At 40.6% G+C, this 21,541-nt stretch overlaps 1 protein-coding gene across 3 annotated transcripts; it reads left to right on the plus strand.

Annotated features, from left to right (window-relative positions):
- The first annotated feature begins 1,131 nt into the window (after positions 1 to 1,131).
- Positions 1,132 to 20,974, plus strand: ZKSCAN8 (zinc finger with KRAB and SCAN domains 8). Of its 3 annotated transcripts, none has more exons than XM_087438148.1 (6): positions 1,301 to 1,441; positions 7,882 to 8,389; positions 9,033 to 9,174; positions 10,983 to 11,074; positions 11,379 to 11,502; positions 12,197 to 20,972. In XM_087438148.1, the coding sequence occupies exons 2-6, from the start codon at positions 7,973 to 7,975 to the stop codon at positions 13,153 to 13,155; spliced, it is 1,734 nt and encodes a 577-aa protein (XP_087294274.1). In that variant the 5' UTR covers positions 1,301 to 1,441; positions 7,882 to 7,972; the 3' UTR covers positions 13,156 to 20,972. The 3 variants fall into 3 exon arrangements, with proteins under 3 accessions (XP_087294275.1, XP_087294274.1, XP_004441811.3); XM_004441754.3 differs by having other exon boundaries at positions 1,313 to 1,441; positions 7,879 to 8,389; XM_087438149.1 differs by lacking the exon at positions 7,882 to 8,389 and having other exon boundaries at positions 1,132 to 1,441; positions 12,197 to 20,974.
- The last annotated feature ends 567 nt before the right edge of the window (positions 20,975 to 21,541 follow it).

The raw sequence follows: 21,541 nt of genomic DNA on the forward strand, positions 1-21,541 counted from the left end.
AACTTTGGTTTTAAAAAATATTTTTTTTTAATGTAAAAAAAGAAACTGAGAACAGAGTTCTAGTCTGTCTCCAGTTATCTCCAGTAACCATCCCAGCCAGGAGGCAAGAGCTATGAAATAAAGATCAAAAATAAGTGCTTTGAAAGAATCTAGAATCTAACTTCTTAGTGTTTATTGTTATTTACTTGTTTGGTTGTGATGATTAGATGACAAAACCCTTAAAAACAAATCAAAACCACTAAGATTTGGCCCTGATGGGTGGACAAAATATTTTCAGGTTAGGGTTGGGGACTAGATAGAAACATTGGTGGTGGCTATCAGCAGGAACAGATAAAGAGGGGAAATTAAGGTGAAGATTGGAGGGGCACCTGAGAACTCAGAACAAATGGATAATTAGGAAAGGTGCTGAAGGAATAAAAATGTGGGACCAAAACAACAACAAAAATAAAAGACATTTCCCACAACCTCCACCGCTGAAATCCTATTTAGTCTGAAAGTTAAAACTTGAACACAACGGGGTATAAAGAATGAACATAGATTTGTTTCCCAAACTTTGTGGTATTAAAACTAGAGTCTACTACTGAAGCTTCTGTTATAGTTTTAGCATTAAAAAGCTAAGCTGCAAATGCAGGTTTTATAAGAGATTGCAATTCATTAAGATAGGAAACGGTGAAAAAATATATAAAGATTCGAAAAGAATCTATATTTAATTACAATTATTTTTTGAATACTTAACAGTGCAAAGTGTACTATTACTAGGTGCCATAGGAGATTTTATAAACTATGAACTACGATTAACAGGAATTTCTCAAGAAATTTGCAGTCTATTTTGGAGGACTGGATCTATTTATGCAGAGAGAACAGAAAAGGACAGGGGTATCTAACCTGGCCAAACGCGAGTCCAGTTAATTAGCATCAAAAGGATCCTTAAAAGTGCACCCTCCTCCACCGCCTTCCCAGCTTCCTCCTGTTCCCAGTAGTGGCCTCCGCACGCCCGCCGATCGGCCCTTGGGGACCGTTACCCTCGCCAGCGCCAACGAGCGAGCGGAGCGGGCCTTGTGCGCGGGGCGGAGGTGACACAAAGAGCCGTTATTCCTCAGGACGTTCACGGTGCCCTGCAGTCGTGCAACGCCGCGACGCGCAGACGCGGGAGGAATCTGGTGCACAGCGTACTGCCTGTGAGGGGCGTAGTGCCCACGTCCCCTCAGTGGGCCAACCATAGAGCTTTCAAACCTCCAGGATTCCTAGAGAGCTTCCGGAAGTGCCTTTGGGGGGCAAGATGCGTGTTGGTCGGTGTTGTGCCTCCGCAGGGTTGGAAGTTAGGGGCTGGAGGGGCCTGGTCAGGTTACCGCTGTCGCCCCGTTTTCTCCCTGCCCTTCCTCAGGTGCGCCCACCGTTGGCCATCTCCTTTCCCCACCCCGGGCCGCCCCTGGAACTCACGGTGAGTACGGTTGTGGCTCCGGGCCGGAGGAAGGGGAGCGCTGAGTGGCCAGACCAGGCCGCAGCTGAGGACAGGCCTGAGGGATCTGGAGAGGGGGCCTGAGCCGAGGTCGGCGTCCCGGCGTGATTCTGAAGGTCCCGGGCCGCTTTGGTTGCCGGCGCAGGCCGAGTCCGCGTCACCAAACTTTTTGCGAGGGAACCTTTTATGGGGGTTCGCTTTCTTCATCGCTATCGTTTTATAGTGTTATTTGCAGTCGATCTTATCTGTCTTAAGTTAGGAAACTGCCCCCGCGTTTTTATCCCACCATTTCCACGATCTGAATTGTTTTTACTTAGCAGTTTTGCGTTTCTGTCAAAATAAAATTGTCATTTAAAAAAAGAAAAGATATTTTGCTTTTGGAAGCCCCAACTATGCATGGAAACCTATTTTTGCTCTTAAGTTATTCTGCTCTTTGTAGTGTATTCAGAAAATGGTGGTGTGTTGCTGGATAATTGTACAAAAGAAACATTTTTGACAACTTCAGGGTAATATGGAATTCAGCCTTAAGAATACTTAGTTCGTTTGTTAAAGCTAACTGAAATAGACGCCTGGGAACTCTTTAGGAGGGGCCCCATTTCCAAAACTCAGGAGAAATTTTTGCCAGGCAACATGAAGACTGCCACCACCACCTCTAAAAACAGTCCATATTTCCCTTGTTTGATTAGTTCAGTTAAGTATATTTATGCAGTAATCTTTGTTTTAGCAAATACATAGGTATTTGGAACTTCTCTTGTGGTTAAGTGTAAAACGTGGTGGATGTTAAAACATTCAGCTTAGCAGTTTGAGATAACAATAAAGCATAGATAGCATTTGCTTCACCTACCTTTTCTTGATCTTTAAAGCCTGGAAAATATCTTTCTTTTTTTGCTTTATTTTCAGTTCCCGAAGATCCCAAATTAAACTGAGTCTGAAGGAAGAAAACATTCCTTCTTTATCTGTTGAAAAAATAGTGCCATTAAAAGCTGAGTTGTGCCTTGGGTCGTTCAGAGGATTATAGCATTTGAGATCAGAAGAAGCTTTAAAGATTGACTACTTTAACTTACTAAATCAATAAACTTCACTAGGTAGTCTTGAAAGAGGATGTAAGAAGCAGTTTTTATCCAGAAGGTGCTTGTCTACTTAATACAGATGTGTATACACAAAACTATTTGAGAGGAAGATATATAGTGGACTAATTTTGTAGTACATATTTTTGTGTTTGGTTAGTTACAGGTTATAGTTGTCAGAAACTGTATGATTGGAGAGGGAAGAAACTAAAAAATGGAAAATTAGCTACTAAAAAGAATCATCAAGATGGGGAATGGAAAAGACCTGTTGGCTTGTTTGATATAAAATACGAACAAACCTGATAATTAGATGACCTCCATCAGTTTCACTATTGAGACTTTATCATTTACTATTCTTATATTAATGTATTAATTTAATATTTTAATATATCAACAATATAAGTTCTTGATTGGTGCACACTTAACATTGAAATATTTTACTGCTAGTATTGACAAGGATTGATTATAAGACAGAAGATGCCCAGTTGTTCAGTAAAGATGAACCTTGGCTTTAAGGAAATTCATAAGAAAACATGGTAAAACAATGACTATGCAGCATCACATTCTAAACAATTAGAGCTTAGAATTCATGTTCCATAGTAATGACCTTTTAAGTTTTTAAACTGTAAATAGCTATTTTGAGGAAATTTAGGAATTTATTAAATTTTAATTGATTTTTAAAATAAATTATTTTAAAACTATGAATGTTAATCTTGTTTGTTCAAAACAAAATTGATTACCCCTTGTCCCAAACCCTCCATAAAATCTCAATCTCTTGCCCAAATTCAGTCTCCCTTCAAAATTTCACTATTCCAGGAAATCCCCCCACTTCTCTGTAAAGTCATCATCCGTGAATTAAATCCACTGATGTTAATCACCATGTTTAACCTTATCTCTTGCTCCTTGGTTTTTCCTGTCTTATAGTTTACTCCAAACTGTTGTTCCCACCTTGTCTAATTTTAAAGATAGTTTTCAAATTCTCTTCCTTTTCTGTCCACACTCTCTACGTAAGGGTTCTTAACCCTCCTGGAGTTCTTGGATAGGTGTCAGGTCTATAAACTCTACTGAAATTGAATATAAACTTTCGTGCCTATGGGCTTCCTTCTGAGGAGAAGTTCTGTGTTTTCCTTAGATGGAAGAGACTATGAACCAACTCCACCTCCCCTCCCCCCAAAAAAACTGAAAGATAGAGGCACTGCTTTGCAGACTCATGTCAGGAACAATATGTAATCTGATTTTCCTTCTGAGTGCCTATCTCTTCATTCCCTTTGTGGCTATAGGTCTGTGGTTTTATCTTGGTGTTAGCATCTCTTGCCAACTACTTTTTGCCTTTGGTTATGCTCGTCTTGATTTTCTACAGTGCTGCCTTCAATTATATTTTTCTCCAATCCGTTGTCTACAATGCTGCCATTGTGATCTATCATACAAATATATAATATAACTTCCCTGCTTAAAAAGAGATACAAAGGAAAAGGTTACTGCCACAAGCAGACATATGCAAGAAAACCATGGCCATGGCAGACATTTGCAGTATTCTACATAATGTGATAAATCCTATATTTGGATGATGTAAAAAATATCTTGGCAAGAATGAGCACTTTAATCTGCTTGGGGAGAGGCAGTTATGGGGTGGGAATGACAGAGAAGACCTCATGAAAAAGGTAAGCTGGGACTTTTAAGTTAGAGTGTAGTGGTTTCAGCTAGACCAGGATTTATTAACCTTGACATTGACACTTTGGGCCAGATCACTCTTTGTTTTGGGGGGCTATGTTATGCATTGTAGGAGGTTTAGTAGCATCTCTGGCCTTTACCCACTGGTTACTAGCAGCACCCCTTACCCTCAGCTGTCAAATGTCAAATGTCCCTTGGAGAGGGGGGCAAAATTGCTCCCAATTGAGAACCACTGAGCTAGAGTAAAGAGCTCTGCAGCAGAATGGAGGTATGAGAAGCCACATTCAGAAATGTGAGTTTGAATGCTATATGCTGTATGAAGGTGAGTTTATAGCAGATAAAGCTAGGCAGGTTTACATATCATGAAGGGCCTTGCATACCATGTTGAAGAGTTGGGTTCCCTGTTGAAAGATTTTTAAGGAGGTGAGTCATATTACATATTTGTTAAAATAGTCTCTCTGGCAGTATATTAGTTTCATAGGGCTACTGTAACAAAGTACCACAAACTGGATGGCTTAACACAGAAATTTATTCTCTCACAGTTATGGAGGCCAAAAGTCCAAAACCAAGGTGTTGGCAGGGCCATGCTCTCCCACCTTCTGATTACCAGCAGTCCTTGGCATTCCTTGTCTTTTTTTGTGTGTGTGTGTGAGGAAGATCAGTCCTGAGCTAACATCCATGCCAATCCTCCTCTTTTTGCTGAGGAAGACTGGCCCTGGGCTAACATCCATGCCCATCTTCCTCCACTTTACGTGGGACGCCGCCACAGCATGGCCTGACAAGCGGTGCCTCGGTGCGCGTCCAGGATCCAAACCTGCAAACCCGGGCCGCCAGCAGCGGAGCGCGCGCACTTAACCGCTAGGCCACGAGGCCGGCCCCGTGGCATTCCTTGTCTTATAGCTGCATAACTCCATCTCTGTAGTCACAGCTCTCTTCTGTGCCTGTGTCTTCACATGGCCTTTCCTTTGTGTGTGTCAATCTCTGTGTCTCTTCTCTTCTTAAAAGTACACCAGTCATATTGGATTAAGGGCCCACTCTAGCCCAGTATGACATCATCTTAACTTGATTACATTTGCAATGACCCTAATTCCAAATAAGGTCGCATTCATGGGTACCAGAGGTTAGGACCTCAACACGTCTTTTTTGGGGACACAATTCAACGCCACCAGCTTTGTGGAACATGAATGGGAGAAAAGCATAACCAAAGGCAAGAAGACCACTTAATACTGCAGCTGCAGGCAAGAGAGATGTCTAATTCCAAAGATAAAAGCCATAGATGTAAATCCCACAAAGAAATAGGACCCTGTAATTGAACTCTTTGGACCTCAGGTCTTGTATGAAAACCTTACTCTTCAACAAATATAGATACATTCTGTGTTCGGTATTGTAAATAACAGCCCTCTAATGTTCTTCAGTTCTATCAGTAAGATGCAACATATAGACCTCTACTCATGGGGAACATACAGTTAAGTTAGGAAGTCAGAACTCCTTTGCAACTAATAATACACAATTATTGGAAAAGTGACATTAAAGTAGTACACATTTATGTAACAGAAGTATAGAGTAAGAGGGAAATCACTTCCAATTGGAGTCATCAAGAGAGGATTTTAAAGGTGAAAGTGTTTTATTTTGTCCTTTAAGAATAGGTAGTTTGGGCACTAAAGAAAGAAATCAGAGAAGACTAATAAATGGAAAAATATATCGTGTTTATAGAATGGAATACTCAGTATTGTTAAGATATCAGTTGTCCCTTAACTAAGCTGTAGATTCAACACAAATCCAATTCCAGAATTTTTTTGTAGGAACAAAGAAGCCGGTTCCAAAATTTATATCAAAAGGCAACAGAACTAGAAAAGCCAAAACAATTTTGAAAACGAACAACAAAGTTGCAGGACTCTTAGTACCTGATTTCAAGATTTTAAAAGCCGCAACAATCGAGACAGTTTTGTATTAGTGAAAGGATAAACATATAGGTCAATGGAACAGAATACAGATTCCAGAAATAGACCCACACACATATGGTCAATTGATTTTTGACAGATACAAAGACAGTTCAATGGGTCAAGGGTAATCATTTCTGCACATGGTTCTGGAACAACTTGATATCTTTATGTAACAAAATGAACCTCCCTCCCGTACCTCAAACTCGATACAAAAATTAACTCGAAATGGATCATAAACCTAAAGGTAAAACCTAAAAGTATAAAACTTTTAAAAGAAAACAGGAGAAAATCTTTGTGGCCTTGGATTAAGCAAAGATTTCTTAGATACGACACCAAAAGCACAATCCCTTAAAGAAAAAAATTGACAAACTTCAAAATAATTATGAATTTCTGTTCTTTGAAAGGCACTGTTAAAAGAATGAAACGGAGGCAATATTTGCAAATCACATATCTCATAAAGGACTTGTATCCAAAATATGTAAGGAACTCTCAAAACTCAGTAATAAAAAAACCCCTAAATTAAAAAATAGGCAAAAGTTTTGAACAGATACCTTACCAGAGAAGATATGTGGATGGCAAATAAGCACATGAAAGGAGATTCAACATTATAAGTCAGGGAAATGCAAATTAAAACCATAGTGAGATACCACTACACAACTATCAGAATATCTAAAATTTAGAAAAAAGAAATACTGGTCAAGATATGGAGCAACTGCACTTCTCACATATTTGCTAGTGGAATACGAAGTGTTATAGCCACTTTGAAAAACAGTTTGGCAGTTTCTTAGAAAGTTATACATACATTTACCATATGACCCAGCAATTTTACTTCTGGATATTTACCCACATGAAATGAAAACTATGTTCACACAGAAAGTCATATGCAGATGTTCATAGTGGCTTTATTTGTAATCATCAAAAACGCAACAACTGAGATATCTTTTCAACTGACGAATGGATAAGGAAACATACATCCATAAAAGGAATAAAATACTGATAACATGCAACAGCATTGATGATCTCAAATGTATTATGCTAAGTGAAAGATGCCAGACTCAAAAGGCTACATACTGTATGATTTTATTTATAAAACATTCTGGAAGGTCATTAGTGTGTGAGACTAGACTTTTGCGTTGTAGGTGTTGATAGGGCATCCGGGTTCCTTGGAGATGCGGGACCAGTGCTCCAAAGCGAGTTGTAGAGTTTGAGATAAGGTCCATAGTAGAAGTTAGCCTTGAGACAGGAGGGAAGATAGGGAGCACAGGTAGGAATGAATGTTAGTGGAGAAGAGCAAAGTGTCAGGACAGTTCTTGACAATACCTTGAGCTAGATTATATGGAAATTAGTCTCTTCTGTTGAGACTGAGGGACAAGTTGAGAGCTGAAGTGTGTAGAAACAGTACAGCTGGTGTAGCAAATGCTGAAAGGAGTTAAATCAGCAGCACTGAGGGCCAGCTGAAGTTAAATACTTTCAATTAGACCCAGCCTGCATGGTTTCCTGCCTTTGTTTAGCTATGTTCCACATCCCTAAAGAGAGAAAGCAGAAGGAAAGGGTTATTCCTCAGATGGGTTTGGCATGGCAGAAGGGTTAGGAGATAAGGAGTTGCTTCTGAAACCATGAAGAACACTTAAATGACTGAGCCATGAAGTCCATGTCATGGTAGGGAGCCTGATAAGTTATCTTAGTAAATTACTATGACCTTTGACTTGCCTTAACACTATTTGTCATTTTCCCCAAGAAGTGCCGTTAAAGAAGAGGCCCTTGGAAGTTTCTTCTCTTAAGAAGATTAAAAAGGTAGTGGAAACAGGCCTCCTGAACTTTTCTGACCCTAAATGGCTGCAGAATCAAGAAAGTCTTTAGCCCCATCCCCTCCAGACCAGGCTCCGGAAGAGGACCTCGTAATTGTCAAGGTAGAGGAAGATCATGGTTGGGACCAGGAATCAAGTATACATGAAAATAACCCTCCTGGCCAAGAGCTGTTCCGCCTGCGCTTCAGGAAATTATGCTACCAGGAGACACTAGGACCCCGAGAAGCTCTGATCCAACTCCGGGCACTTTGCCATCAATGGCTGAGGCCAGATTTGAATACCAAGGAGCAGATCCTGGAGCTGCTAGTACTGGAGCAGTTCTTGAGCATCCTGCCTGAGGATCTCCAGACTCTGGTTAAGGAACATCAGCTAGAGAATGGAGAGGAGGTGGTGACCCTATTGGAGGATTTGGAAAGGCAGATTGATATACTAGGACGGCCAGTAAGTAGAACGAGGTGTGCATGCCGTGACTGTGGGAGTCCTGGAAGCTGGGTGGATTGGCACCACCATGGGAGTAAACGCTGAGCATGAGTTTCTCTTGTAGGAGGATGAAAATAGTTGTAGTGTAGATGGCTTGTATTTGTAGAGTTCTTTTTATTTTTGTAAAGGATATAAATCCATATTTTATCCTCAGAACACCTCTACAACTTACTGGTGCTGTTTGCCAGATGGGAAAGTGATGCATAGAGAGCTTAAATTACTTTTTCAGGGGCACCCAGATAACTAAAGGTAGATATGAGACCAGAACTTTGGTTTCCTACTTCCTTATCAAAAGTTTTTTCCACTGAATAGTACTGCTATAAGTTTCTGTTTATCATTCTTATTCTCCTGCCTTGAGAGTGCAAAATATTGGTGGTGTATGCAGCAGGGAGGGCATTAGCAGAAATCTTTTCCTTCAGTACTGAGCAGAAGTGATGGCTTTCTGTGCTAATCAACATATTTGTGTTCCTTACTGCCCCTAGGAAGTAAATGAGACTCTGCCTCGCCCTTCCCCAAGCATGTAGATGTTCTCTTGGTCCTCTTACATCGTTCACTTCATTTCTCAAGGGGATTCCTTTTAACGCAACTGTCCCATTGTTTCCAGGTCCCAGCTCGTGCACATGGACATAGGGTAATCTGGGAGGAGGTGGTGCATTCAGAATCTGCACCAAAGCCTCCAAATATTCAGCTCCAACCTGTGGCAACCCAGCACAAATCTCCAGTGTTCCATGGGCCACAAGAGAGAGGTGAGGAGCCAGATTTTATTGATGAGGGTTGGGGGAAGTAGGAAAGGAAAGTACGTACATTTGGGCCACCTATCTAGTTCCTGGAGAGAACCAGGAACTAGAATCACTGTACAGACCAGTCATATGATCTGGTTTAAATGTTTATCTAGGCTTCAAATACAGACTGTCAGTTCCAGTGGTAAACTAATGAATAAATTAAAAAATTGGGGGATTTTTATGTATTCACACATTTCTGTTACCCCACCATATTTACAACATAGGCATTGAGGTTTTTCTGGTATCATCAAGCCACTTTATTTGTAAATATTTCAGTTTATATTTCCTCAAACAGGGCATTTTCTTAGATAACTGCAATAAATTCATCACAATTAGGAAATGTAACACTACTAATCTAGTCCACAGTTCATATTCATGTTTTGCCAGTTGTCCCGATAATGTTCTTCCTGAGTCCATTCCAAGAACACACTTTGCAATTAGTTGTCATGTCTCTTTAGTCTCCTTTAATTTGGAATAGTTGAAGAGTACTGGTCAGTTATTTTGTAAAATGTCTGCAATTTGGGTTTATGTGATGGTTCCTCATATTTAGATTGAAGTTGTGTATATTTGGCAGGAACACCCCAGAAGTGATGTGTCCTTCTCAGGGATACAACAGGCGTTTGTCCTGTTATTGGTAATGTTATCTTTGATAACTTGGTTAAGGTTATTCTTGCTAGGTTGATTGTTGTAAAAGTTACTATTTTTCCCTTTGTAATTAATAAGTAATTTGTGGGGAGACACTCTTAAGTCTTTGTAAATATCCTAGTCCTCATCAAACTTTTGTTGCTAAAACACTAGTTTTAGTATTCATTGATGCTTCTTGACTGAATCAGTGATTACTAAAACTGTTACAAAGTGATTATTTTCTAACTTTGTCATTCCTTCTATATTTATTTGTTTATTGTAATGGAGAGTGTTCCCTTCTCCTCATTTTATTATTTTTTTTTAATTTATCAGTATGGGCTCATAACTTCTTATTTTATTCCAGAAATATTCGGTTACTGTCTTTATTTTGATGCTTAAACTGTCTCAGATTTGGCCAAAGGAGGCCCCTTCAGTCTGGGTCCTGTGCCCTTTTGACATTTCCTTATCATTTTTTGAGAACTTTCTTACTTTGTTATAGAACAAGATGTTCTAGTCTCATCTCATACTTACCCTGCATTCCTTATTTTTTCATTTATGTGGTTTATGGTAGTTGTTCTATATAAATGGATTTTTAATATTTCTAAAGAAGAAGCATAGAAACATTTTCAATTAATAATATAATTATTGTCTAAAATTCTAAATCTTGTTGCCCAAGACACAGTAGTCTATGTTGATTCTGGTATATATAGCACTGTCTGGTATTTATAGGAAGCAGATACTGGCAGTCATGGTAGACATTTCAGAAAAGTAATAGACTTCATAGAGATAGATTGATTCTCATATTCAGTTTGCTGAGACATCAGGACCTAAAGAAATACTGCATACAGGCTCAAGGATAAAATATAGCTTTGGTGGTAGAGAAGAAACCGTAAAGTGATTCCTGTAAGGAGACCAGTACACTTTCTATTTTTGACTCGTAACTTGAGGCTGAGTAGGACATCAAAATGCACGTGTTTTGTGGGCAACCATAGGTATGTATCCAGAGCCCGTGATATCAGCATTTCATGTGCAAAATCTCCGGCATGCATATTTTCTGAAATACAGATAATTTTGGAATGGGTTAATGCTAGGTCCCACAACCACAGGACAAGGCTGGTATCATTCATGGCTCCTTTCTCCTCTCTCAGCCATTTCTACTTCTCAGAGTCCTGCCCCTTCCCAGAAAGGATGTTCTGGAGACCAGGAGATGACAGCTACACTCCTTACAGCAGGGTTCCAGGTGAGTCGTGCTCCTTCTCACTGAAACCCCATAGCTCTACTTGACAGTTTTTGTGGCATCCACCCCATGTTTGGACTGTCTGTAGCAGTACTCACCCAAGAACTTGCCCCAAATTCTTTTGCATAGAGACAGATCAATCCTTGATTTTCCCCCAATAAATCTTTTCTTCCCAGCTATTCACATTCCTTTACACAGTATGTTCCCACCTCTTGATCCTCTCCAACCCTGGTGGATCTCTCTGACACTCTGGGTTTGAGCTGTGGAACAGTCCCAGTCCCCAAATGGGGATCTTGTTTTGTTTCAGACTTTGGAGAAGATCGAAGACATGGCTGTGTCCCTAATTCGAGAGGAGTGGCTTCTTGATCCATCACAGAAGGATCTGAGTAGAGATAACAGGCCAGAGAATTACAGAAACATGTTCTCCCTGGGTAAGGAGAGCTCTGGTTGTTATTATCATTTAAGGTTTTTTGTTCATTTGTTTTTTATGTGTACGGTGGTTGTGAACTTTCTGAAAGGCATAGTTGAGTTTAAACTCAGAATCTAATGGAGAGATACAATATTGAGACTTCTTGAGGTTGAAAATGAAACTTTTATTCTCCAATTCAGGACTTAGCTTACAATTTGTAAGTGGGTATTGGTCTTTTTGCTAATTGGAAATTGAAATCTTTCAGTGTTCTCTGAGTTCACTCATTGCTTCTGCTCCCAGTTTCCATAAGATCTTTACATAGATTTCTCTCAGTTAGGCCTGTTGTGCTCCTCTCTTTTAATGACTGGGGCTCTTTTCCATTTCTGTCCCACTCGTTAGATCTTTTAGTAGTTCTGTATTCCTTCCCATTCCCCAACTTCCATTTCTCCTCAGTGGATCCATTCCCTACTTTAGTCTCCCTTCCAACTATCCTCTTTTTTCATGGCACTTCTTCCCCATGTGGCCTGTCGTACTTCTGTTTGACCCTGCTCATATATCCCCATATTGTGAAGGCATTTTGACGACAGACGGAAGCTTTGCATTTACTTGTAGCTGTTCCATCTGTATTTTCCTTTTTCTCTATCTTCAATTCCTTTCTCCTAACATAGAGAAGAGGAAGTGACATTGGCTTGATGTTTATTTCATTTTTATTTCAGGTGGTGAGACCAGGAATGAGAACAGGGAATTAGCTTCAAAACAGGTAATATCTACTGGAATCCAACCACATGGAGAGACAGCTGCCAAATGCAACGGGGATGTTATCGGGGGTCTTGAGCATGGAGAAGCTCGAGACCTGGGCAGATTAGAGAGGCAGCGGGGAAATCCCACCCAAGAGAGACGACATAAATGTGATGAATGTGGGAAGAGCTTTGCTCAGAGTTCAGGCCTTGTTCGCCACTGGAGAATCCACACTGGGGAGAAACCCTATCAGTGTAATGTGTGTGGTAAAGCCTTCAGTTACAGGTCAGCCCTTCTTTCCCATCAGGATATCCACAACAAAGTAAAACGCTACCACTGTAAGGAGTGTGGTAAAGCCTTCAGTCAAAACACAGGCCTGATCCTGCACCAGAGAATCCATACTGGGGAGAAGCCGTATCAGTGCAATCAGTGTGGGAAGGCTTTCAGTCAGAGTGCGGGCCTTATTCTGCACCAGAGAATCCACAGTGGGGAGAGACCCTATGAATGTAATGAGTGTGGGAAAGCTTTCAGTCATAGCTCACACCTCATTGGACATCAGAGAATCCACACAGGGGAGAAGCCCTATGAGTGTGATGAGTGTGGGAAAACCTTCAGGCGAAGCTCACATCTTATTGGCCATCAGAGAAGCCACACTGGGGAGAAACCCTACAAATGCAATGAGTGTGGGAGGGCCTTCAGTCAGAAGTCAGGCCTTATTGAACATCAGAGAATCCACACTGGCGAAAGACCCTATAAATGTAAAGAATGTGGGAAAGCTTTCAATGGGAACACTGGCCTCATTCAGCATCTGAGAATTCACACAGGGGAGAAGCCCTATCAATGTAATGAGTGTGGGAAAGCCTTTATTCAGAGGTCGAGTCTCATTCGACATCAGAGAATCCACAATGGAGAAAAACCTGAATCCATAGGAGTTTAGGAAAAAACTTCAGTCATAGTTTGGGCATTATTCAATGTTAGAGAAACCACATGCTGGTGAGAGGTCTTTCAGTGCAGTAAAAAGGCAGAAAGTTTGTTATCGTTGTAACCTTACCTAGGGTCAGAATCGATAGTGGTGGTAAAGTTAGAATAGCTCTTCAGTAGTTTGGGCCGAGTACCTTGATGCAGGTTGATTAGCTTGACTGTCTTGGGAGGTGTCTGATGGAGTGGAGCTCTTGATGGCCTAATGATCTTTTAGAAATTTAAAATAGCATTAGAGCAAGTTGCTTGTCTTGGCTCGAGGCACTTAGCTTTGTTTTTTGGGTGAGTAGCTGTAGGTTTGAGAGAGGTGGCTCCTCCTAGTTCCTCTGCTTTTTCCAATCTCCCATGATCCCCTTCTCCCATTTATTCCCCTGAAGGTGCACTTGTGCTCCTAATCTGATCTAAGAAGCTGCTTTAGTGCAAAGCAGCCTCTGTGTGAGACTTACATTTGTATGTAGCTTTCTAAGATCCTAGTTCTAGGGAAATTTTTACAGACACTTAATGTATTTATGCTTAAGTGTGCATTTTATTTTATTCTGATGTTCCTGATAGTGGAAATCCATATACCCCCGCAAACTCAGAATGCTATATTTTTAACAGCACGCCAGCATTTTTCTTCATATATCACCTTCACTGACTCCACTGAGTCATTGAGCATCCATACGTATCCTTCACAACCCCCAGTCCCAGTACCTGTGTCAGCAAAGGAAGTGGACGCATTAGTGATGGTTGTGGGAATGATGCAGAGAAAGAGGTGAGTGGAGATTCAGCCCAGCGGCTTGAGCTTGGATGGTTGTACCTTTTGGTGACTTCTGGCTCTCCTTTCCACCTTCCCACTGTACACCATGGTCCAAATAGGTATTTACACTATCCTGGTTATGGCATCACATGGGAGAAAGAAGAGACAGAGGTGCTTGAAGAAGACATTAAAATCCTTACAAAGAATATACACTTGTCCCTTTAAGCCCATTACAATACTGTTTTCTCAGGTTTCTATCAGTCTGCACAAAACCCCTGACTAGATGGTCTGTTAGTCTTGTCATTACCCTGGACTCACCTCCTTAGATGGCCTCAACACCTCACTCATCATTCTCCATCTGTTTCTTGCCATTAGCTTTATATATCCACAGTGGTAATCTGTTAAATACTTCACCTTAAAATTGCTCATTCTTCTGAATTCTGGCGTACTCCATCTGTAATCCAGAAAAGACACAATATTAAACTCATCGTCATCGGGCACTGTATTTCATCTTTGAGGCTTTCAGTATACCGAGGGATATTGTGTAAAGTAATGAGGTTAGTTTAAAGTAACACACCAGAACTTAGGCATCCAAACGTGGATTGTCCTTTAGATTGAGCAGTTCTGGTTATTCCAGTAGTGCTATCATTCCAGTAGTGGTACCACTCCTCCAAATATTTGGAACACTCTCAAAATTCCCATTTAATAAACCATACAAGAAAACTCTATTACTCTTGAGTCACATCTCATTTTTGACCATTTAATTACCCACTTATTCACCAGATTTGGAATTGAGTCACTTATGGCTGCTTTCGAAATTGCAATTGATTCCATTAATCCTATTCAGAAGAATATGATGTACGTTCTGATGAAAACTCCAAGAGAAGTTATGCAACTTCACACTGGCTATCCTGAACAGGGACAACACTATTAATCATGTTATTTTATGATTGATGTTTTTAAAAATCAGTCATAAAATCTTAGATCATAGAGGTCCACCTTTTGGATCATAAATTCCTTCCCTGTAATATCCCTTCTCTACCCCCACTATGGTCCGCCTTCACCACTAACAACATCAAGGTTATCTACTCCTATTTCCTCTAGCCATTGGTACCTGCTTGTCATTTGTCATCCTGGTTTCGTTGGTTAACTTTTTCAAAACAGTGTTTTCCATTATCCTTTATTTTCTTATCCTCCCTTCTCTCTCTCTCTCTTTTTTTTTTTTTTTTTTTGCCTATAGATTACCATTCCTAATTCCCTTGTCGTTGAAATTTCAAGAAACCAGAAACTAATGAATCTGGTTATCTCTAGATCCTTGCTCTCTGCTTAAGTTGTGCCTTACCCTCTGTGAGATACTAATTCTGCCTGAGGCCAGTGCTACCTGTGTACAGATATTACATAGGATGGGTATGTTGTCAGAGGGAGAACGTGTGTGTGCGTGTGCATGTACACACACACACACTCCTCCCATACAGTGTAGAGGATCACTTGCCTTCTATTTCAATGGAAGCTCTTAGCAGAGCAACGTATTGAAATAACTATAGATGTACCAGCTAACATCTCTTTACTCAGAGTAATGTTTACCCAGATTACTTAAATCTCAGAATTTCCATGCATCTGGCAGAAATTCAGAGAAAAGAAAATATGACCAGATTGATTAGTGTTATACTGGGATGAATGTGAGGAAAGACATGGCTTGAAAGAACTATCAAGGCTAATTCAGCACACCTATTGAAATAGCCAAGTAGTATAAGATGGTAGAAAAAGATTTCTTTGGGGGCATAAGTAGAAGTCCATTCTTGGTCTCCATTTCTCACTCTTAGCATTACAATATTGTTGGTCAGCCTATATGACCTCATTTTGTGTTCCTAACTGTGAGTGACATGCACTAAGTTTCTTTATCCTGCAGATTCTGTTTTTATGCTCTTAATCTGAAATGAACTGTTCACCAATACTTTCCTCTCCCATTCTCAGCTTCTCATTTTAGGACCTGGTATGATGAAGTGGTTCTTCTATAACTCTGCTGCCATCCAACATAATCCTGGGAAAGTCATCTTAGGTTTCAGAGATTTTCTCCATTGAGCAAGGTGGCAGTGCTAGAATGTGTTAGTTGATTCCCATACAGAACAGTTAGCTTTACTCTTGATTCTAAGGTTCTAGGTAATAACTGACATTTATAGAGCACTTACTGTGTGCCAAACCCCATGTTAAGCATTTCTCATGCTTATGATAGATATTATTATTATATTCTGCATTTTATAGATGAGGAAACTGAGGCTTAAAGAGTTGAATGAGTTTCCCAAGATCACATAGCTGGTAAGTGATAGAGTGGGGATTCTAACCTACACATTCTGATTCTCGAGCTTGTGCTTGTGACCACTGTGCTACCATATCTCTAATGGACACCCTAATGCTTGCCAGCCATTTAAATATTAGTATATGTATCCCTGGTCATAACAGGTACTGTGGAAGGGAATGTGCAGTATAGTTGCAAATCCATTACAATTATTGGAAAATTGATTGAAAAATGCCATTTTGGTTTATAATTATATCATCTTCCAGTGTTGATATTTTTGATGCTTTGTAGTAGTAGAAAGCTAAATTGTGCAAGTAAAACATGTTTAAAAAGGTAGCTGAGACGGTAAAGCAATAACTTACAGATTCAAATAACATTTCTCTCTGAACTGCCTCAGGGAAAGTAGAATTGTGGAGGGAAATGAAATATCCACGTACCAGGCCAGGCAGATGGACAGTTAGGATGACAATAGTATGTTCATCTACAGCATAAAATGTAGAAAACATTCAACTTCACTGCCCGTTTCCAACAACCATTCTATTTTTCTTCTAACATTCATGATTTTTCAAACATGACATCCATTTTTCAATCCCATTTCCTCATTAATTTGTTCTTAAAACTTCTCCTTACTGGCTTTTTTTTTGGTAAGGAAGATCAGCCCTAAGCTAACATCCATGCCAATCCTCCTCTTTTTGCTGAGGAAGACGGGCCCTGAGCTAACATCTATTGCCAATCCTCCTCCTTTTTTTTCCCCCTTTTTCTCCCCAAAGCCCCAGTAGATAGTTGTATGTCATAGTTGCACATCCTCCTAGTTGCTATATGTGGGATGCGGCCTCAGCATGGCCGGACAAGCGGTGCGTTGGTGCGCGCCCAGGATCTGAACCCGGGCTGCCAGTAGCAGAGCACGCGCACTCAACCTCTAAGCCACGGGGCCGGCACCCCTACTGGCTTTTGTACTCGGCACTCCCCTGAAATGTCTTCAGAATCACTAGTGGATAAATATTAATACATTTTCTTAGTTCTTATCCTTCTTGATCTATATTTCATACTGTTGAATTTCCCCTGCATCTCAGGAATTCTCTTCTCCTTTCACTTGTGGGATCCTTTTTGGTCATTTTTCTCCAATTTCTAGCTTTTCTTGATTGGTCTTTTTTCTCCTCCTCTCCACTGAGAATAATCCCCATGTCTTAATTTTATTCATTACTTTTTCTATACTCATTCTTCTTTATCTATTTTGATTGTTTACACTTACCTTCTATATTTCATAACTTAATATTTCCCAGGCTGTGGGTCATCTCTTGACTTGTGGACTTTTCCACAGGTATCTACACAACTTGGTATTTGGAAACAGAAGTCATCCCTCTTGTCCCCCGGCTCCCATTTTCTTTTTTAATAAGCATCATTACTTAACTTTTTTACCCTGAATAGACTCACTACCCTTCATATTTCTTATCCCAGTCTTGGATAAGTCTTTTAGTTTTTTTCTGCTCTCCACTCTCCATGACCAAAATCTTGCTAAGTTGTTCCAATTTTTAGTCAGTTTTCTCTTTGAGATTGGATCTTTTACATTTCTGCCATCATTTTGTAGCTCTCTGTGCAGATCCGTATCATCTGAGGCCCAGGTTATTGTAATTCTTTCTTTTCAGTTTCCTTGCTCTCCAGATCCCCATTTTATATGCTTCTAAGATGATCCTCCTCAAAATCCATTTTCATGATGTCTCTTTCACTCAAGAACACCCAGCAGATAATTCCTATCAGAGCAGTGGTGTTCAGTGTTTTTCATTACCTTGCCCTCCATGCTTAATCTGCCTCAGCCTCATTATTCTCTAGCGTAGTCACCTTGATTCATCACATTCAAACTTCCTGCGGACTTGCACTGTTGTCTTATAATCCCTTGCCTCTGTGCCTTTCTCATGCTATTCCTATTGCTTAGATTGCTCTTTGGCCCCAGCTCATGTTCATCACTCCCTTCAAAGCCTTGCTTCCTTTGTATCTTCTGAGTAAACTCTCCCTGACTTACTTCACCTCACACTGAGACCTCCGTTATTCTGTGCTGCCTCAGCACTTATCCTTTAAGTATATACTGTGGTCCATGCACTTACTAATATGTTGCCTTGTAATTATTTTCTAGCACTCTGTATTGTAGTTTCACATTTGTATTTATTTCCAAAATTAAATTGTAAGCTCCTTGAGGGCAGGAATAACTTTTACGTTTGTATCTTTGCACCCCCTAGTGCCTAGTACAGTGCTGAGCACACAGTAGGCGTTTAATAAATGCTTGTCGAATTATTGTGTGGATTATTTATGGTGTTGTCTATAGAAATTTTTAAGCTGTTTTCAAGGATGTATGTCTCTTCTTACCACTTTGTGTACAAATCCACTTCCATAGTACATCAGTAACTGCCTATATACTAAGATCAAAAAATCCAACTTTAGGAGAGTATGTGTGAAAAGTTGAAATATGAAGCTCTCCATTTGTTTGCCCAGACTTATTCATTGGTTAAAAAAGAAAGAAAATAGGAAACTCTAAAGATTACTGTGTTAAAGTTATCATTGCAAAAGTGCTTGAGAATAGGCTTCATCTGAGGTTAGACCAGTGATTCTCAACTGGAAAAATTTGGCAATGTCTGGAGACACTTTCGGTTGTACCATCAGTGGATGGCTGGGATGCTACTGGCATCTAGCAGATAGAGGCTAAGGATGCTGCTAAACACCCTGCATGCACAGGACAGCCCCCACAACAAAATATTATCTGCCTCCATATGTTTAATAGTGCTGAGGTTGAGAAACCCTGGTCTAGATATATTTAAAGTATATAGGAAAAAGAAGAGAGATGAAATACTAACATTACAATTACAAAAATTAGCTATGCTAAGCTTTAAGAGAATCCTAAGTGTGTATATATTTTAAAAGATTATAAAAGAAAAAGCTTTGATGTTTGGAGTTCACAGTAATTTACGTGTCGGGGTGATGGTAAACAATAAAATTGCTGATGATGATGTTCTAAGGTTGCTTTCAGTATCATCTGCCTCCATCCTTATACCAAGTGGAAGGTGTTGCAGGAGTACAAATCCAGTTTTAGACTTCCACATCTTGGTTCATTACATAGAATCAAAGATAAAACACTGGGGGCTATCTCTTTAGCAGGGGCGCTGTAAATTATCAAAGATTTAGCTTTGGGGACAACACTTAACCCTCAACAGTCCCTTGGGCAGCCACTGGACAGGATTAATTACCAACTCTCCAAGGAAACCACAAGCCAGAATGTTGTCCGAGTTTACCAACTAAAACACATTCCCACTTATAAAGTTTTTAACAGACTCTGTTAATCCTACTTAGGAAGGCAAATATGCAGGGAGAGATGTGATTTTCTAAATTAAATAGTTTAAAAGAAGACCTTTTAAAAAAAACTAGTCTCCTTTTGTACCTCTATGGTACTTCCTTCAACAAGTTTAAAAAGGATCAACCCCTGAGTCAGAAAATCAGTTCAATGTGTAATACACTGATGAAATAACTACATTACTCTGTTGTGTTTAATTATTCATAGTCTGTAGAATGCTAGGTTTGGAAGTGGCTTTTGAGATCATTTTCCAACCCATTCTGTAAATAGAGGTCCAGAGAGGCCACGTGGCTTGCACTGGGTCACCCATTATGTTAGTCGTACACATAGAAAGAATCCAGATTTCCTGAGGCTTTGCCCATTTCTTTTTTGGCTGGAACTGCCCTCGGGTCTGATTCTTGTTATTGTATGTTCTTAATTCATATTCTGCCATGGGAGAGATTCATACTGGGTGCCTCCACCTGTAATGTTTCATTTTAGGAATTATTCCTCTTATCAGCTTATATGTCCAAACCAGTATACTGTCATCCAGCAAAAACGGAAACCAGTTTACGAAGCAAAGTGTTTATCTAGGAACAAAGAATTGAAATTCCAGGAGCACAGATGCAGGTACAAACCCAAATAGAGTCCTGCTAGGGAGTAATAAGTCAAGGGCGGTAAACAATTTTAATTGGAGTTGGATGCAGACAGCTAGTCTTGGGTAAACATTGACTATAGATTGTATCTTCAAAAAGTTCACAATCCTCAGTCTTTGTGATTGGGATGTCTGTTCTGCTAACGTCTCAAACAATTGCTTGTAAAGCAATTGCAGTTTTGGCCCTGTCCAAGGTTGAAGACAGCAAAGCAGTTTCTCTGGAGAGGTGGTTCCAATTCCATTTTACAATGGCTCCACTAAAATCCATTTTGACAATACTGACTGGTGTCTTGAGTTAAATTCTTTCATAAATGACTGAGTAGTTGGAGGGATTTTGCAGTATCACAGTAATATTTTGAAAGCCCTGCTCTCATGGGCCTGGTCCTTAATCTTAAAGCACAGAGAATATGCAGCATTGGCTTGCAGATCACTAATAGTGAAGACCAGGGCTCTTGCAGGCGCACCTGTCAGTTTTAGGGATCCTGTAGGGCCCACACTGGAGATGTTGCCTTTTCCCAGATGCGGTGTCTTTAAATTCCAAGATTCAAGGGTGGTCCTACCCTGGGTAGAATCAGGAAGCAAAAATCGCTTTGCGTGAGGGGTGAGGTAGGAAATCCCAGTCTTGCAGGTGGGCCTGGGGCAGAGGTGCTCCCAGCTGGATCAAGTGGGAACCGAGGCTTAGCGGGTAGACGGTCTCAGGTCTCCCAACCTGAGGCAAAGCCACGCGCCACCCGGAGATTTCCAGGCTCCTGTGCCCGCCCCGGAAGTGCGCAGAGGGACTTCCGCCCCGTGGGGAGCGGGAGGACCTAGTTGCTGTTGTGGGGCAGGGGCGTGCTGCTCTGCGTTTGGGAGGTGGTGTGGTGGGCGTCGTTCAGCTGCAACTTCTCAGATCGCCTCTCCCTAGGAGAATTCGGGTGGAGCATGGACCGGAACCCAGGGAGGCGACCACTCTTGGGACCGTGGGGATTATGCCTACATGTAACCTCCCGGGGAAGGGTATTTCTCACGATTCGGTGCTACTGGAGTCCGCATTTGGGATTGCTTCCCTCTCGGGATTATAACCTTGGTCTTTCCTACGGTCTTCAGAGTTTTATTGAGTCCCGACAACTAGGTGCATCACTGGTGTATTTGGTATCACTGCCCACCTTTCCAATCAGCTCTCCTTTCCAAACAAAAAGGGGAACCTGTAAATGACTGGAAATTATTAGGAGCTCTAAATTTAAGAGAGGCTTCCTCTTCCAATTCTTTCTGTGCCCATTACATTTCCTTTTGAATGCAGAGTACATCTCTGTATTTCAGCTTGGCAATAAATGATTGCGCTTCCCCTTTAGCAGTC

This window comes from Ceratotherium simum, chromosome 13, assembly GCF_057802395.1.
Source record: "Ceratotherium simum simum isolate JZ-2026a chromosome 13, ASM5780239v1, whole genome shotgun sequence".
In the NCBI taxonomy this organism is placed as follows: domain Eukaryota; kingdom Metazoa; phylum Chordata; class Mammalia; order Perissodactyla; family Rhinocerotidae; genus Ceratotherium; species Ceratotherium simum.

Coding starts and splice junctions, on each gene's coding strand:
- ZKSCAN8 (XM_087438148.1), top strand. CDS start 7,973: ATGGCTGCAGAATCAAGAAAGTCTTTAGCCCCATCCCCTCCAGACCAG. Junction 9,175..10,982: donor CCATGGGCCACAAGAGAGAG/GTGAGGAGCCAG, acceptor CTCCTCTCTCAG/CCATTTCTACTTCTCAGAGT. Junction 11,075..11,378: donor TCCTTACAGCAGGGTTCCAG/GTGAGTCGTGCT, acceptor GTTTTGTTTCAG/ACTTTGGAGAAGATCGAAGA.